The sequence below is a fragment of the Phascolarctos cinereus genome, unplaced genomic scaffold (assembly GCF_003287225.1).
Source record: "Phascolarctos cinereus isolate Bilbo 61053 unplaced genomic scaffold, phaCin_HiC Scaffold_726;HRSCAF=1367, whole genome shotgun sequence".
Classification (NCBI taxonomy): domain Eukaryota; kingdom Metazoa; phylum Chordata; class Mammalia; order Diprotodontia; family Phascolarctidae; genus Phascolarctos; species Phascolarctos cinereus.
The window spans coordinates 384469461-384487607 of NW_027556098.1; the positions used below are offsets into that span (position 1 = coordinate 384469461).

At 49.7% G+C, this 18147-nt stretch overlaps 1 protein-coding gene across 1 annotated transcript in view; it reads left to right on the top strand.

Annotated features, from left to right (window-relative positions):
- ATP13A2 (ATPase cation transporting 13A2) overlaps nucleotides 1-14827 on the top strand; it is a 40408-nt gene extending 25581 nt beyond the window's left edge. Inside the window, 15 exon segments of the mRNA XM_078145652.1 lie at nucleotides 486-692; nucleotides 1526-1621; nucleotides 1718-1874; nucleotides 2260-2380; nucleotides 4320-4444; nucleotides 4730-4890; nucleotides 5089-5115; nucleotides 5117-5194; nucleotides 5509-5588; nucleotides 7238-7390; nucleotides 9217-9313; nucleotides 10482-10705; nucleotides 11264-11415; nucleotides 11740-11912; nucleotides 12222-14827. Coding sequence (XP_078001778.1) covers nucleotides 486-692; nucleotides 1526-1621; nucleotides 1718-1874; nucleotides 2260-2380; nucleotides 4320-4444; nucleotides 4730-4890; nucleotides 5089-5115; nucleotides 5117-5194; nucleotides 5509-5588; nucleotides 7238-7390; nucleotides 9217-9313; nucleotides 10482-10705; nucleotides 11264-11415; nucleotides 11740-11912; nucleotides 12222-12377 — 2007 coding nt within the window. The 3' untranslated portion in view covers nucleotides 12378-14827.
- Nucleotides 14828-18147: the final 3320 nt, after the last annotated feature.

An 18147-nucleotide genomic window follows, 5' to 3' on the forward strand; every position in this document is an offset into this window, starting at 1 on the left:
TCTGACATTCTGTGTTCTAAGGGCCCTCCAGGCTCTGACATCTTGTGTTCTAAGGGCCCTCCTAGTTCTGACCTTCTGTGTTCTCAGGTTCTCCCTTCCCTGCCTACCTCTGATAGTCTCTGGTCCACATGTTCTGGGTGAACTCTGTGGAAAGGAGGGTCATTTCTTACCAGGATGGGGGGCACAGGGCCAAGGGAGGGCTTCTTGGAGGCTGAAGTGTCAGAACTGTGTCTTGAAGGCTGGTAGAAAGTCTGTAATAGACTCAGCAGACTGAGAAGGGTCAGGGGGTTGGGGAACTTGATTTGGAGTCAGAAGATCTGGATTGAGTCTGAATCCAGTCCACTTAACAGCTGCTCCATACTGGGCAAATCACTTCTCCTCAGTTTCCTCATCTGTAAAATCGAGGTCATAACTCTCCCACTTTCCATCTTATTTCATCATGGGGATGAAATTCTCATCCTTCCTAATCCCCTACCCCTCTCCAGACAGGCACATTGACAGAGGAAGGCTTGGATGTTTGGGGTGTGCTCCCCCTGAAAGGTCACGATTTCCTGTCCCTGATCTCAGACCCGAGGCAGCTCCATGGAGGTCCCCTGCTCACTGCCTTGGCCTCCTGTCATTCCATCTCCTTGCTAAATGACCAGCCCATCGGTGACCCCATCGACCTCAAAATGGTGGAGTCCACTGGCTGGGTAAGATCGTTCTGTCCACCCTCCATCCTCTGTCTCTGAGCAGGCCCGTCTCCAGTCAGACCAAAAAAAAGGGACTGGGTTGAGGGGGGAGACAGGGACCCTTTTCTTTCTAGGAAGCAAGAGGTTGCTTTTTATTTTTTTAATTTGAAAAAGCAATGGGGCAGCTGGGTTGCACAGTGGATAGAGCTCCAGCCCTGAAGTCAGGAGGACTCGAGTTCCAATTTGGCTTCAGACACTTGATGCTTACTAGCTGTGTGACCCTGGGCAAGTCACTTAACCCCATTGCCTAGCAAAAAACAAAAACAAAAAAGCATTTGATTTGAGGTCAGGATGCTTGAATTTGAATCCTGGCTATCTCTGTTGCTTCCTAGCGATATTGTCATGGGAAAGTCACTTACCCTCTTGAGCCTCATCTGTAAAAGGGGGTTACTGACATAGGCTGAGCTAAAGTTCTCATGTACCTTTAAGTTTGGGTAACTCTGGTGACGTATACAAGAGAGCAGCGCTCTGTCAACGCAGTACCAAAGCAGAAATCTTAAGCTCCAAAGGGATCGTTCTAGTGAAGGCCTAGTACACTTCAGACACTGCAGAAAAGGGAGCCGTTATCACGTGTTTGTTTCTCGTCATCATCTCCATCATCAAACGTCCTCCATTCCCCTGTCTGTCTCTGTCGTCAGAGGAATCTCCAAATCCAACCCCAAGCCTTCCTTACTCAGTTTTCATTGGCCAAGAAGCCAGCCGCAGCCCTAGCTCAGTCTCATGCCTGGCACCTTGGTTGTGCCCACCCAGTGACAACCTCATCTGTGCCCTTCTCTCTTTTACCTGTTTCCCAGTGCTTAGAAGAAGAGGGATCGGAGACCTTAGTGTTTGGGACCAAGGTCATGGCTGTGATGAGGCCCCCGCCCCTGGAGGAGCAGCTTCAAGGGATAGTGAGCTGGGCGGGGTGGCTTGAGGCTGGCTGGAGTGGGGAGGGGCAGGGGAAGGCTCCAGCACCGTGCTCACCCGCCTTCTCTTGGCCCCTGCAGGAGCCCCTGGGGCCCATCGGCATCCTCTGCCGATTCCCCTTCTCATCAGGCTTGCAGCGGATGAGCGTGGTGGTATCTCGGCACAGGGGAGCCCCTCCCGAGGTTTACATGAAAGGGGCCCCTGAGATGGTGGCCAGTCTCTGTACCCCAGACACAGGTGAAATGGACCATCATCTTCACTGCCCCTGCCCTGCTGCCTCCTCCCGAGGTCCCCACAGGGTTTATGGTCCAGAGCACAGGACAAGGGAGAGAGTATATTCCCTCCTGGTGGATTCCCAGGCCCTCTAGGCCTGTAGTGAACGGTAGAAAACCAGGCCTTGGGGTTTGCCCAAATATCCCTAGGGTCCAGGGCCATAGGCCATTGCTGCTCCCCAAATCCTTGCCTCCAACTTAAAGGCCTCAAACCCTAGTTTTAATCACTCTTAATCCTTCTTAATCCACCACCACCCCCTTGCCCCCTTAGAATAGTATCTAACCCCTTCCTGCCCTGCCAGGCTTATAGTCTATGCCCCTAATGACCCCAGTCACCCCTGTTTCTCCAGTGCCTTCAGATTTCTCCCAAGTACTCCAGCACTACACATCGGATGGATTCCGGGTTCTGGCCCTGGCCTTCAAGCCCCTGCACATCACTCCCACTTTGGAGAAGGCTCAGCAGCTGACCAGGTCGGGGACCCCAAGAAACATTCCCTGTACCTACTTTCTTCAAGCCTTCCATTGATCTGTGATCTCCCGAGGGCGGGCAAGCTCTCCTTCATTGCAGATCTCAGCCCCTTCTTCAGATTTGACCGTCGTCCACATCTAAATCTACTGACTACCCAGTAGGCCTTTCCCTGGTGCTTTTGTTCTAGGACTCATTCTAGTGACCTGTCAAATGACATGGATTAAAATAGATGATCTCTGAGGTCCCCTTGAGGTCCAAGGTCGTGATCTTATTATCTATTTAATCCCATCTCCTCATTTTATAGAGGAGAGAAACTGAGGCCAAGAGAGGAAACCTCCCAGGTGTCTTCCAGCCTGGAGTCCTGGAATCTGATATTCTTGGGCTATTCATGCATCATCCTTCATTCTTATCACATCATTGGCTTGCCTCCTTCTCCATTTTTACTCCTCTTTTGGCACAAAAATAGTTGGACCTGCCTTGGCTGGCCTATGCCCACTGTGCCTTTTTCCTGTGCCCAGAGCTCCCCTGCGGGCTCTGTTCCTCAGAGATCATGGTGTGCCATGATGCCCAGACAGATAACCCTGCCAGAGAGTAGAGATTCTCCAAAGATGAGCTTCAATGGCCGGGAGCAAAGAAAGCTGCTGCCGGGTTCCCCACATGCAGCCCTCATCCTCCTCCCCCGGCCTCAGCATGGTCTCTGTCACCAGTAGCCATCCAAGATAGATATGCTTATATTGATGCTTTTTCATTCATTCATTCATTCAGCAGATTTTTGTAGCAGACAGAGTGAAGGTTTGTGGTCACATCTGGCTCTGTCACTGACTAAATAGTTGAACAAATATTCAACCCTTAGCAAGCCACTTCACTCCCCGGGCCTCAGTTTCCTTATCTGTCAAAGAAGGAAGCTGGACTAAATATCTTTGGAGGTCCTTTCCAGTTCTAAATCTATGGTCATGTGATCCTATGCCACTTTCTCCTAATGGCAACTAGGTGGTGCAGTAGATAGAACTCTGGGCCAGGAGTCAGGAAGACTTGAATTCAAATCCTGCCTCAGACTGACTCTCTAACCCTGGGCAAATCATTTAACCTCTGTTTGCCTCTATTTCCTCTGCTGTAAAAGGGGGGATCTTAAAAGCAGCTCCCAGGGTTGTTGTGAGGATCAAATGAGATAATATTTGTAAATTATATTTTCTTGGCACACAGTAGACAGTTTCCTCCTCTGTTGAATGAGAAAGTCAGACAAGATGATCTTGGGAGGTCCCAGGGTTCTAGATCTGGGATCCTTGTGGTCTAGCTCATTCTCTGTCTGCAGCATCTGTCCATTATATTTATTAATATAGGCACCGAGGGGCAGTGTGATTTAGTAGAAGCCCTGGAAACTCTGGATTCAAATCCTGACTCTGCTAGCTGTTTGACCTTTAACAAGTCACTTCAATCAGCAAATACTGTGCTGTATGTCAAGCACAGAACTGAAAGGCCCTGCGCTCTCAAGGACCTCACCTTCTCTCGGGGAAGGCAGGGGGTGCAGAATAGACACAAAGTGAACACCAGGTAGTCTGGGGAGAGAGGCCTCTCCCAGGAGGAGAAGGTAGTGCTTGAGCCAAGGCCTCAGTTTCCCCCTCTGTAAACCTGGGGCTTGGCCTAAAGAGTCTGTACCCAGCAAGCCCGGAAGGGAGTTAGGATTCTTACTCCTGTTTTGCAGACGGAGGCGCCGAGACCCAGGGAGGTAGTGTTTTGTTATATTCCCAGTGCTTAGCACAGTGCCTGCAACACAGTAGGTGATTAATAAATGCGTGTTTACTGATTGATTGAGATACACAGCTAGCAGGTGTCAGGAGCTCCTGACTTCAGCTGCCTAGTGCTCCTTCCTCTGCGCCACAGGGAGGCTCTGGCCCCCTCTGACCTTTGCCCTTGGGCTGATTGTCCCCTCTTTCCCCCCAGGACAGAAGTGGAGAGCGGGCTGACTCTGCTGGGCCTCCTGGTGATGAAGAACGTGCTGAAACCAGAGACAGCGCCCACCATCCACACCCTCCGCAGAGCCAACATCCGTACTGTCATGGTCACAGGTGTCTGAAGGCGGGGCCGTGGGGAGGGTCCTGTGGGGTAGAAGCAGGAGAACACCCCGTGGGGTGGTGGACACCAGGAAGGGCCCCCTCGTGGTGGGGGCAGGGGGGAGGGCTCCTGTTCAGAGCCTGGGAAGCTGCCCCAAGGATCGTCATCAGCTCTCTGTAGCATGGGCAGGCCTTGATCTCAGCTGGTCTGCTCCTGGGAGCCAGCCTGAGGGCAGACAGTGGTGGTGGTGGGGGGAATTCAGCTGCCTCTGGCCAAGCCTGCCCCCCTCCCACCCCCAGGTGACAACATGCTGACAGCGGTCAATGTGTCTCGGGCCTGCGGCATGGTGAGATCCCAGGAGCGGGTGGTGTTCGTCTACGCCTCTGCCCCTGCCCATGGCAAACCAGCTTCCATCAACTTCATCCCCTTCGAGCATTCTCAGGGCGGGGACCAAGCTGAGGTAGGTCTCAGGACAGTCTGGGCTTCCTTCCCTTCCCTGGGGGGGGGGGCACTTCATGACTTCCCAGGGCTCTTTGACCCCACCCCACCCCCTTCAACCCCCTGATGAATGGAGCATGGGGAGGCCATGCTTCCAAAGGCTGGGGCAGGGAGCCTGGGGGAAGGCCAGGAGCGTGGGGTCTCACGGGGCCCATTTCAGCCCAAAGGGGACCTCGTGGAGCCGGCCGGGGGAGCACTGCCACCTGGCGCTGAACGGGAAGGCATTTGCTGTGGTTTTGGATCATTTCCCTGAGCTTTTGCCCAAGGTACTGCTCCTCCCTCCCCCTCATACCTTGTCGAAGTCGTGACCCTCCCCTCTCGGAATACCTGCCTGGTTCCTGGGTTCACGTCTCAGCTTCACCTGCTGTGTGACACTGGGGAAGTGGCTTAACTTCCCTGAATCTGTTTCCTCTTTAGAATGAGATAGTTGGTTCCCAGATTGTCCCTCAGGCCTCTTGCAGCTCTAAATGCCGAGCCCTCTGGCATGGGACTGTCCCCTTCTTCTTCCTCCTTACCCTGCCCCTTGGGGTGTCCCCCCTCCCCTGGCAGCTGCCACACCCAGTCTCTCCCACCCCCCTAGATCCTGCTCCAGGCCACCATCTTTGCCCGGATGACACCAGAACAGAAGACTCAGCTGGTGTGTGGCTTTCGAAACCTCAAGTAAGTGACCTCTCAGAAGCCAGTAAATGATACAGAGGGATTCCCTTAGGACTCATACCCCTCCATCCTCCTCCCAAAGCTTGGGCAGGTTTCTTCCCATCTCAGGGCCTCCGTTTCCTCCTCTGTAATATGAAGGGAAATGGAATAAACCCTTCAGGCGATCAGTGACTTTGTTAGCTTACTTTTACTCCCTGTGCCTTGGCTTCCCCCTTGTATTGGATTAGATGGCGCCTGGGAGCCCTTGGAGCTCAAACACCTTTTGTCTAACAGCTTTATCTTCCCACATTGCTTCATCCACCCCTCCATGTCCTGTGTCCAGTTTTTACTCTGCTTCTGGAAATCCATAACCCTAAGGCAGATCCCTTTGCCGCTCTGGGCCTCAGCTTTCTTCTTTGTAAAACGTGGCAGAAAGAACGTTGGTCTGGGCAATGGGAGACTTTGGGCAGAGTCCTGGTTCTGATGCTGTGACTGTGTGTCCCTGGGCAAGTCATTGCGTTTTTTTGGACCTTTGTAAATATATCTGTACATGAGGCATTCTGGGGATAAGTCTAGGAGTCTTGGAGACCATCTATTCTAGCCCACTCATTGTACAGATAAAATTTTGCGCCCCCCCCCCCAAGTTAAGTGACTTGCCCTAGATGGATGGCCTTAGATGATCTAGGAGTTACAAAGAGAGAAGGGACCCCAGAGGCATTTAGTTTGACGTCTTCCTGAATGGGAATTATGTCTATAGTATTCCAACAAGAGGTCAGTCCCACCTCTGTTTAAATACCTTCCCAAAGTCTCCCATTCTCTTTTGAGACAGCTCCCATTGTTGAAATGATGTTCTCTTAAAAAATAATAATAAATTTTTGAATTAAACTTTAATTTTTAAACTTTCCGATTCACAAGCCTCTCCCACTCCCCTCCCCCACTGAAAAAATAAAGAAAAACCAAAACTCTTGTAGTGATTCTTCATAGTGAAGCAGAATTAATTCCCGTGTTGGCTGTGTCCAAGAGTGTTTGCCTGGAGCCCGTCACCTCCCTCTCAGGAGGTGGGGGAGCCGGTTTCTTCACTGGATCCTCCAGTTATTTTTGCTCATGGCATCCATCAGTGTTCTCAAGTCTTCCACGTGTTTGTTTTTAGAATGTTTTTATGTGATAGCTTGTTCTTTGGTTCTTCTCACTTCATTCTGGCAAGGTCTTCCCTACATCAGACTGAAACCCACCTCCCCAAGACCTCCCTCCCCCTCCTAGGTCTGTCTTATGGGAGCCAAGCAAAACAAGTCTGATCTCTTCCTCATGTGACTCTTCCAGTTCTCCTGGTCTCTGTTCTATGGCCAGATATCCTCTCAGGGCCCTCCCAACTCTCAAGTTCTTATCTGAGGTCTCACCTAGCCCTGACAGTTCTGTTTCTGTGAGCCCCACCTTAGGGGTTGGGGGTGTGGAGAACTTGACAAGAGTTTCCCATGCTGGGGTGGGGAACCCATGAACTCCTACCTCTCAGCTTTGGTCTGGACCTCTGAGAGAAACCTAGTGACTCCACACCTTTCCAACCTCACCCCTCCTCCCAGCCTTCCCTTGGGATTGATCCCCTCCCTCCACCTAGGTGGGCACACCTCCTGGAGTGGGACAGGACTTATTGACAGTGCCCACCTCCTTCTTGGCAGCTACTGTGTGGGCATGTGTGGAGATGGGGCCAATGACTGTGGGGCCCTGAAGGCAGCTGATGTGGGTATCTCCCTGTCAGAGGCTGAGGCTTCGGTGGCGTCACCTTTCACCTCCCAAATCACCAACATTGAGTGTGTGCCTAAAGTGATCAGGTGAGTGCCACCGTGGGAGAGACACCTTTGGAAGCAGCAGGGTACTAGGGGAGGGAGGAGAGAGGGGCAGGAAGCAAGGCATTATTTGAGAGGCAAGGATGGGTAAGCCTCAGTTAGTATAAGCACTATTGCTAATCCCCAACCTCTAAGGAAATCCACCTCAAGGGGCCGAGAAACCAGTGCTGAGCACTTCTCTCTCTCATGCTATTTTTACTTTCAGAAACTCTTGCTTCTCCCAAAGTTAGGAAGAGGGTCACCAGTCATTTAATCAGCAAGCTTTCACTAAGCACTTTCTATGTGCCAGGCATCGTGCTAAGTATTGGGAATACAAAGAAAGACAAAAACATGGTCCCTGCCCTCAAGAAGCTTACACTCCAATGAGAGAGACAACATGTAAATAACAATGTACATCCAAGATATGTGCATTTAATCTGGGAGATGCCATTAGTGCTGGGGCTGAGGTTCCAATAATTCTCTGATCCTCAGGCCCGGTAAGGTGTGCTCTTTTATCCCCAGTCTTATCCAACATAAAACCCCCCAAAAAAGTTGAAAAGACAAGTAAGCCTGGTAAAATGGAAGAGAACTGAATTTTTGGTCAGGGACGACATAGAAGAAGAAAAAGGGTCTAGCAAGGCACAGTAGATAGAACTGGGAAGACCTGAGTTCTGATGCCACATCCGACACTCAGTAGTAGCTATATGACTATGGACAACTCATTTAAGTCTAAATTAAGACTTTATTAAGTAACTTAATAATGTCATAAGTCAGAAGGAATTCTCCAAGATTCTGTAGTGATTGATCAGTGGCAATTTGCATCCAGAGAGGGAGTTCTCACACAGGGAGTTCCCATACCAATGAAATGGCAAGTCCTTGATTTATTGATAGTATTATTATTATCTCATCTTTTCATGATGGGGTTCAAATAGAAATGGTTCAAGGACAAGTCACCCTCCTGCTATCTATTTTTTTTTTTTGGTTAGGCAGTGGGGGTTAAATGACCTGCCCAGGGTCACACAGCTAGTAAGTATCATGTGTCTGAGACTAGATTTGAACTCATGTCTTCCTGACTCCAAGGCCAGATCTCTATCCACTTTGCCACCTAGCTGCCCCTATCTATTCTTTTATATGTAATAGTCTATGTCCGACCTCCGTAAGGGTAAGCCTTCTGTGATTTCTGGTGGCAGTGACCTGGTTCTGAATTGCCATCATAAACCTCATCCCCAACCTCTATTATGGAAGTTTGTGGAATTTCTTGCCTAGGCAGTTTGCTCGGTGTTTCTTTGGGGACATTCTGTTAGCTTAGTTCAGGCAGGTGTTGCCCACTGAGGGCCTTTGGATAACCATTCTTGGATCTAAACTCCACCCAGAGGTACACCACTTCCAGTTACATTAAAAAAATCCACTGTCGATTTTTATCATTATCACCATCATCATCATCATCATCATCATATGTGTATTATTATTCTCTAATAATATAATTATATCATTATCATTCTGTGGTATCGCTAGCCTGCTGTTACTCTCTTATAGCTGAGGTCTTTCAGACTATGGTGTAGGTGGATACAATCAATGCTTTTTATCCTAGAATAAGTGTATTCGAATGTATTACTATTATTGTTTGTAGTAATGATAAAGGGCTAACACCAGCCCAGCCAGGCCCCAGCAGAAGAAGTGGGTCTGCCCCTGTAGGCGGACCCCGAGATGCCATTTTCTACTGAGCCAGGGTAGGCTTCCAGTCGCCCCTCATTTGTCCCTCGTGGGGTCCTTACCCTCCTTTCAGAGCCCTGATGTCCTTCTATGCTTGCGCTTCTCCCCCTACATCACAGGGAAGGACGCTGCTCACTGGTCACCTCCTTCTGCATTTTCCAGTACATGGCCCTCTACAGCTTCATCCAGTTCATCTCTGTCCTACTGCTCTACACTGTGAGTATGAAGCTGGGGCAGAGCTGAGGGAGAGGGGAGCGGGGCCCTCCCTTTAGTTCTCCATTGACTAATTCCCCTTGACCCCTCTTATGCTGAGACACCTCCTCTAGGAAGCTTTCCCAAACTGCTAGCTTTAATGGCTCCATTCTTTCCAGAATTTTGAGTTTCTACTTTCCCTAGGGGTTTAGCTGTTTTATGCTGTGTTTGTGGGCTTACTTCCCCTCTTTAGACTTTGTGTCTTCCCCATCAGAAGCTTCTTCATCCATTCAATCTAATTCTGTTCAACAAAGATTCATTAATTCCCTACTGTGTGCTAGGCACTGTTCTAGGTGCACTGGGTGTTCAAAGACAAAAATGAAAACAGTTCCTGGCCTCAAGGAACTTATATTCTGGTGAAGTGAAACAAATACAAAATATAGATGAAGTAGAGACATGGTGATTTTGGCAGGGGTGTGATTAGAGGAATCAGGAAAGGCCTCAGGTGGGAGGTGACCTCAATTGAGCCTTAAATGAAGCTAGGGATTCTAGGAGGCAGAGGTAAAGAAGTAGTGCATTGCAAGCGTGAAAGATACAAAGGCACGGAGGTATATAAAACAGCAAGTAGACCAGTTTGACCAGAATGTGGATTACATTAGGGGGAGTAATATGAAACTGGTATAGAAAGGTAGCCTGGAGCCAGACTGTGAAGGACTTTAAATGTCCCCCCAAAAAAGGAGATTGTTTTATTCCAGAGGCGATTGAGAGCTAATGAAGCTTCTCGTGCAGTGAGGTAACCATATTGTGATTGGGTGTCCTAGCTGAGGGAGGCAAGGAGAGGCGATGAACAGGTGCTAACAGCACTGTCCAAGGTGAGGTTTCTGGGCTCAGCATCAGTTAGTCAACAAGCATTTATTAAGCCTCTGCTGTATATGAAGTCGTGACAAATGAAAGCCCTGTGCTCATGCTTAGGATACAAAAACAAAATAGCCTCAGAGGACTTCCATTCCACCTAGAATCCTCATTTCCCAGGGTAGGATCTACATAGAATGTACCTTGAGAGTGGAGACTGTTCCGTTTTTGTGTATAGAGATGCGCTCCTGTCCCTTTTGTATGGCACATAGTAGGAGCTTAATAAATGCTCATGATTGATTGACTGATGCCATTAACCTCCCACTTGCCTCTCCCCCAGATCAATACTAATTTGGGTGACCTACAGTTTCTGTTCATCGACTTGGCCATCATAACCTCAGTGGCAGTGCTAATGAGTTTCACTGGGCCTGCCCCAGAATTGGGGGTCTCCCGGCCCCCAGGGGCCCTGCTCCGTGTGGCAGTCCTGGGCAGCCTCCTCCTGCAGACTGCTCTGGTTGTGAGCATCCAGCTCAGTGGCTACTTCATCACTGTCTGCCAGCCCTGGTGAGGCCTTAGCTCCCTTTCCCTCCCCAGGTTCCTGGGGGTGGGTACCCCTTCGGGGAATACAGAGGGATCCCTGAGGGGGAAATGTGGTACCTCCTGAATATGGGAGGACATTGACAAGTTGGGGGATGTCCAGAAGAAAGTTACTAGAATGCCAAGGACACAGCATCCAGCTTTGTTTCTGACTTTTAATGCCCCGTGAGGATCAGTCAAAGGAGCAGGCGGCATCTGGCCTGGAGAAGGGGAAGCTTGGGGGGAGAGGGCATGGAGGTGGGCCATGACAGCTATCTTCAGGAATTTGGAAGAGGGATTAGACTTTTTCTGTCTGGCCCCAGAGGGCAGAATTAGGAACAGTGAGCGGAAGCTGCTCAGAGCCAATTTAAATCTGCTGTCAGGGAAAACTTCCTGACCGCTAGCTGTTAGCTCTGTCCCACTGGGGCCGCTCTGGGAGGTGGGTGGCTCCGCCCTTCAGTGGAGGTCTTCACAGAGTCTGGTGTGCTCCTAACCTTTAAGCACCTCCCCCTCCTTACTCTCCTCCCTTCCTCCTCGCCCCTACAGGTTTGTCCCTTTAAATAGGACCGTGTCGGGGTCCCAGAACCTGCCCAACTACGAGAACACAGTCATCTTCTGCCTCTCAGGTTTCCAGTACCTCACGATGGCCGTGATCATGTCGAAGGGGCCGCCTTTCCGCCGCCCACTGTACACCAACGGTGAGGCCCGGGCAAGGCGATGGGAGAGGGGCGGCATCCTGGGCCATCCCCTACCTGCAGGGAGGAGCTGGAGCCCTTTCACCTCCTCATCACGCTCCCTACCTCCCCCAGCCCCACTCTGGTCATCCCCAAGGTCCTCAGACATTTACTAAGTACCTACTGTGTGCCCGGCCCTGAGCTAAGCACTAGGGATACAAAGAAAGGCCAAAGGCTGGCCTGCACCCAAGGAGCTTCCCTCCCAGTGGGGAAGAGGACGCGCCCATAACCGGGTCTGGATAAGTGGGTAACGGATCACATTGTCCTCTCTCTTCCCCACGCGCCCAGTGCTTTTCCTCTTGGCCTTGTTTGTCTTGGCCACCATCATGATCGTGCTCACCCTGGGCCCGCCGGACTTCCTGCTGAAGTGGCTGGCCCTGAAGGAGATCAAGGACACCCGGTTCAAGCTGCTGCTGCTCGGCTTAGCTGCCCTCAACTTCGTGGCGGCTTTCATGCTGGAGGTGCCTGGGGACCTGCAGAGCATGCTCAGTGTGTCAGGGGGAGGTGGGGGGGGCGGCCATCTGGGGGTGGCCACTGCCTTCTCTAGGACACTCAGAGCATCCTACAAGAAGATGATCCTGAGGTTCAGAGTGGGCTCGTAACCACTAAGTAGCAGAACTGGAACTCAAACCCTTCTCTCCTGAGACCGAATTCAGGGCGGGGAACAAGAGTAGAGGGAATTGAAGAGGGTGGGGAAGGCAGGACCGAGGTTGATGGGGAAGATGGCTTTGGAGGTGGGGCTCAGAAGTCCCCTGCTTCTCTTCCCGCAGTGTATCTCTGACCAGTGGATCCCCAGGTGCCTCCGCCGCCTGTGCCCAAAGAAGGCGTCCACAAAATTCTTCAAGCGGCTTGAACGGGAGCTGGCCCAGCAGCGAGCTCCCTGGCCCATCCTGGCCACCCCCAAGACAGCCTCTGTCCTGAGGTAGCCCTGGATCCTGGGGACATTCCTGGGGTGGAGGTCTGAGCCCCCCCCTCCCCACCTCATCTAGTTATGCATCTTGGTAGCAACACTGTACGCGGCCTGGGACTGCCAACACGCACCTCGAGCACCTGAGCCCAGAGAAGGACGTCTTCCCAAGCCCGTGCCCTTCGTCCTTGGCTGAGATTTGGGGGGTGGGGCGTCTCGACTCCCCAGAAGCCGCCCCAAAGGCATTCAATTCCTTCTTCCTCCCCCTTCACTCCGTGCCCCTTCCCAGACCAGTTTAGTTCCTTTATCTCACCTTGGAAATAGTCTAATTTTTTATCCGTGGACATGGGTACATGGAGGGGTCAGATGCAGCTGATGCTCACTGCCCCTATTGAGAGACTGAATAAATTTGCTTTATTTTCCTGGATGTGCTGATCTTATGTGAGACCCTGGCCCCGACCACTAGCCCCTTGCTCAGGACGTCTCTGCCTCTGCCTCCACCCCGCGTTTGTCCTGAGCCTCAGCAGAGCAGCGAGGGAGACCCCCAGACGTGGTCCGCCGAAGAGAACCTTAGACTGAGAGTGAGGACACCTGGGTTCTAGGTTCAGTTCTACTACTGCTCAACTCTGCAACCTCGGGCAACTCACTTCCGCTCCACGAGCCTCAGTTTCCTCTTCTGTGAACTATTGGACAATAATAGTTGCAGCACGACCTACCTCACAGGGTTGTTGTGAGGAAAGTGCCTTGTGAACTTCAAAGGTCTACAGAAATGGCAGTTGATATCATCCGGAGCCGGTCAGTATTGAACCTACGTCTGGCTGCTCTGTGTCCTTCCAGCACCTTTCTGTACCATGGTGGCCAACAGGATTGAGAACAAGGAGTGGGGTGAACAGGGACCGGAGTGAACAGACTGGCTACAACAAAAGGGAGGCAGAGATGACCCAGCACTGGGAGGGTGAGAGCTAACCCACAGAATGATGGAGGCAGGATCAGAAAAATAGCTTAAGAGTAGAGCATAGGACCAAATAGAATAAGGCGGAACTGAATAGCAATAAATGTCAAGTCTCACACATGGGTTCAGAAAGTCAATGTCACAAGTACCAAGTAGGTGAGACGTAGTTAAGCAGTAGTTTATCTGAAAAAAAAATGTCTGGAGTTTTTCATAGCCTACAAGGCCTGTATAAATAAGTGGTGTGAGATGGTCAGCAAAAAAGCTAAGGAGACCCTAGGCTACTTAAAGAGAAGGATCAGGAAGGCCATAGCCCCATTGTGCTCTTTCCCTGCCAGGCCCCCTTGCAGAGTATTGTGTTTAATTCTGATCCCTACCCTTTAGGAAGAATATTGACCATCTCTAACTTGTCTACTGGGCTTGGAATCAGGAAGACTCATCTTCCTGAGTTCAAATCCAGCCTCAGACACTTACTAGCTGTGTGACCCTGGGCAAGTCAATTCAACCTGTTTGCCTCAGTTTCCTCATCTGTAAAATGAGTTGGAGAAGAAAATGGCAAAGCACGCCAGTGTCTTTGCCAAGACAACCCCAAATGGGGTCATGAAGAGTCGAACACAACTGAGAACACAAGAAGAAAGCTTGTCCGGAACAGGTTGTGGAATCCATGTTATGAGGAAGCATTCAAGGATTCTGACCCTTACTGCTATTCTTAAATAGCTTCGGGTGACTTTGGGGGAATACAGTTGGGCAGTCAGGCTAGCTCTACTGCCAGCCAGAAATTCTGTGATCTCATGAATTGGGAATGTTTAGTCTGAAAAAGAAAGATGGGAAGGGCAGGGACATGTTAGCCTCCTTTGAGTATTCAAAGGTCGCTTGGGTAGATGACCCTTTCTGAGTGCTGGGTGGGGGAAAGTGACAGTGGAGGTGACCTCCTCCAACTCAGGCCTCCCAGACCCCAAGCCAGGGACCATATGGGGGCCCTTTCCCCCCAGCCTTCCTGCCAGTGACCTTTCCCTCTCCCCCACTTGTGGCTGGACACTGAAATTCACCTCAAGTCCACTTTCTGCTTCCCAGTGATGATAGGCTTTTCCCCTTCTGGCTTCCTAGCCTGAGCAGCAAATGTGGCTATTCATAGCACTTGGATAACCCAGGAGTCATTCACCACATCTTCTCGTTTGACGTAGCAATACAACTTACGGTCCTCTAGGCCTTGGTGTTTGCTCTGTGGCACATACACACACACACACACACACACACACACACACACACACACACACCCAGCCACTGTCATCCTGCCTGCAGATGCACCCTGTAGACCTCTGGGTCTTGCCTTCCTCACTATAGCCGTGTCCTTAGGACTTCTGGGACCTTCATCTTCCTTGCAGCTAAACTCTTCTCTGTACGTTGTCCTCCTCAATTAGAATGTGAGCTCCCTGAGAGCAGGGACTGTCTCCTTTTTTCTAACTGTATGCCCAGTGCTTGATGCAGTAAGTGCTTAATAAATTCTCTCATTCATTCAAGAGGGATCACTTAGCCCATTGCCTAGCATACAGCAGGTGCTGAATAAATGCTTATTGACTGATTGCCCAGCCCTGAGGACAGAACTAGCAGAAAGCGGGTTCAGATTTAACATTTTAAACACCTACACACACCCCTTATCCACCTTTAGAGCTGTCCAAAAGAGATCCTTCAGGAATCATCATGGAATCACAGAATCTGAGAGTTGGAAGGGATCTCCAAGGCCGTGCAGCCCAACCTCTACGAGAGTTCTTCATGAGTTACAGTGAGTTTCTCATTAGTGGAGACATCTGAGCAGAGGCTGAGTGACCACTTGAGAAAGGGAGCGTTTCTGCTTACATGCCCCCTACCATCTCCTCTCTCTCAATGACAAGACTGGAAGGGACTGAGTCATAGGACCTGGGATTATGAAGACTGGAGGGTTTTCAGCCATGTGAAGGGTTATTCTACTTGGCCCCAGAAGGCAGACGAAGAGCCGATGCGGGGGAGAGGGGTTTACCAAGAAGCCAATTTAGTCTTGGGGTCAGGACAAACTTCCTAACAATGAGTGGAAGTTGTCTGGTAAGAGAAAAAAGATGTTAAGGGGGTCCTTTTGGATATGAATCAGACTAGATGGTTCCTGAGGTGTCTTTTTTTTATTTAATTTTTCCAATTACTTGTAAAGATAATTTCAACATTCATTTTTGAAAGATTTTTGAGTTCCAAATTTTTCTCCCTCCCTCTCCTCCTCAAGAAGGCAAGCAATCTGATATAGGTTATACATGTGTAACCATGTAAAACATATTTCCATATTAGTCATGTTGTGAAAGGAGAAGCAGAACAAAAGGGGGGGAAAAACCATGAAAAAAAGTGAAAAATAGTCTGCTTCGATCTGCATTCAAACTCCATCAGTTGTTTCTCTGGATATGGAGAGCATTTTCCATCATGAAGTCTTTTGGAATTATCTTAGATCCTTGCATTGCTGAGAAGAGCTAAGTCTATCAAAGTGGGTCATTGCACAATGTGGCTGTTACTATGCACAATGTTCTCCTGGTTCTGCTCACTTCACTCCACATCAGGTCATGTAAGTCCAGGTTTTTTCAAAAATGCGCCTGCTCATCATTTCTTACAGCACAATAGCATACCATTGCATTCATATGCTGCAAGTTGTCCAGCCATTGCCCAATTGATGGGCATCCCCTCAATTTGCAGTTCTTTGCCATGATGTCCCTTCTAACTCTCAAATTGGGTGATTTTAGGTTCAATTTGATACCCAGGGATTAGGAAATGGAAAAAACGAACAAAAACAGAAAACAAAAAATTGGTTTTCTCAGTCCCACTGGCCATCTCAACAGTAGCCACCAGATGGCCCCATCACCTCTAACCAAGAGGAGTGAAGGCCCGGCTTCTCATCCAGAGTTTGGCTGGAAACCCTGATCAAGGCTGACAGAACAGCAGGAGGACAAAATAAGTCTCAGGATAAAATCCAAACACTTTCTGATTCCCCCCACCCCTGGCCGCTTGATAACCCCTGAGGATCTGGGCCTAGGCTCGGCCTCAGGCTCAACTTGGCTCCCAACATAAACTAGCTCCCTTTTCTTTCCATCCTCAGAAGAGCCCACGGCTATTCCTTCTTGTCACTTTCCTTGGCTCTGAGACTGATCTGGAGCGAAAAGGAAGGCAGCGGTCAGGACATCTGGATGATGGGTCTGTGGCTGCTCTGGCCTAAGGTGGCCTTCTCCACGCACCCGGTTTGCCAGATGAGGTTTTTGTCAGCATACTGCTCCCCCTGACCAACTGGGAACTCTTCAGAGCTGGGCAAAGGGCGTGGGGATCCCCTGGAAAGGAGACTTGAGTTTAAGGAACACCTGGTGTGGATATAACGCTGGACCTAAGGTCAGGAAGACCTGAGTTCAAATCCAGCTTCTGACACTTACAAGCCGTGTGACATTGGTCAAGTTCCTTTCCTTTCAGGGCTTCAGCTTCTTTTTCTGCTAAGGTCCTTCTGAACTCTAAATCCAGTGTTGTATTCCTGAGCCCTTGGGGACGGAGCTGATCTAAGGCATTATCTGAGAAGCCAATCAGGGTTTATTACTCTTTAGAGAGGGTGTAATAATTCCCCACTGAGTCCCTAGAGGAGGGTTCACAGGCGGAGAAGATACAACCACAGTCTGAGCTCCGGAACGTTGTGAAGAAGCCTTTACCTTCCTACGCAGGTGGGAGCAAGTGAAATGTGCCATCAGTTTAGTCCTTGGGTACTTAACCTGAGGTCCTTGGACCCTTTGGGGGAAAATCTGTAGATAGATTTCAGGGGGTCTGTGAATTTGGATGGGAAAATTTTCATCTTTATTTTCATTAAGCTCTAAATTTAAACTGAAATTTAGGGGTTCTTTTCAATGATTTAAAAACCTCCCTCAGCAAGGACCCATGGTGGAAAATACTATCCACATCGAGAGAAAGACCTGACGGAGTCTGAATGCAGATAGAAGCATATGATTTTCACTTTATTTTTTTTTGTAGTTTTTAAAATGTTGGTGTTTCTGCCTTCACAATATGACGAATATGGAAATATGTTTTACATGATTGAGCATATACAACCTATATCAGATTGTTTACCGCCCTAAGGAGGGAGATGGTGAGGGAGGGAGGGAGAAAATTCGGAACTCAAAAAAAAATTTTGAATGAATGTTAAAAATTGTCTTTACACGTAACTTGGAAAAAATAAAATACTGTTTTTAAAAACACTAAAAACGATAAAATAATGAAAAATCCTCCCTCAGTCTCAGTTTTCTTATCTGTAAAATGGGGTTAGCACCTGTACCTCCTAGGATTGTTATAAGGATAAAATGACATAATATTTGTAAAGCGCTTTGTGAAACTGAAATTGCTAGATACATTCTAGCTATGATTATTTTATCATTATTATTATAAGTGTTAAATATTATTATGACACAAAAAAGGTCAAGAACCCCTGATCCAGCCTAACCCTCTCCTTTTATAGAGGAAGAAACTGAAACCTAGCAGGGGAAAAGTGACTTGTCCAAGGTCACACGGCTAGTAAATGGCAGAGCGAGCACCTGAACCCAGGTCCCCTGCTTCCAAATCTCTGCTTTCTCCACCATACCTCGGAGGCACAGAGGTCCTCGGACATCTCTATGCATTGGGTACTTCTCCTCCAGGGATGTCAGGTCCTCCCAGCCCTACCCACCTCTAGCATCTCCGTCCCTGAGTCCCTGAGGACGTTCCAGGGCTACCCCAGACTGGCCCCAGGACCGGACTCCAGCCCGTCCAGGCCCCGCCCCCGCTCCACATCTGGCCAGAGTCTGCCTGGCTCTAGCATTAG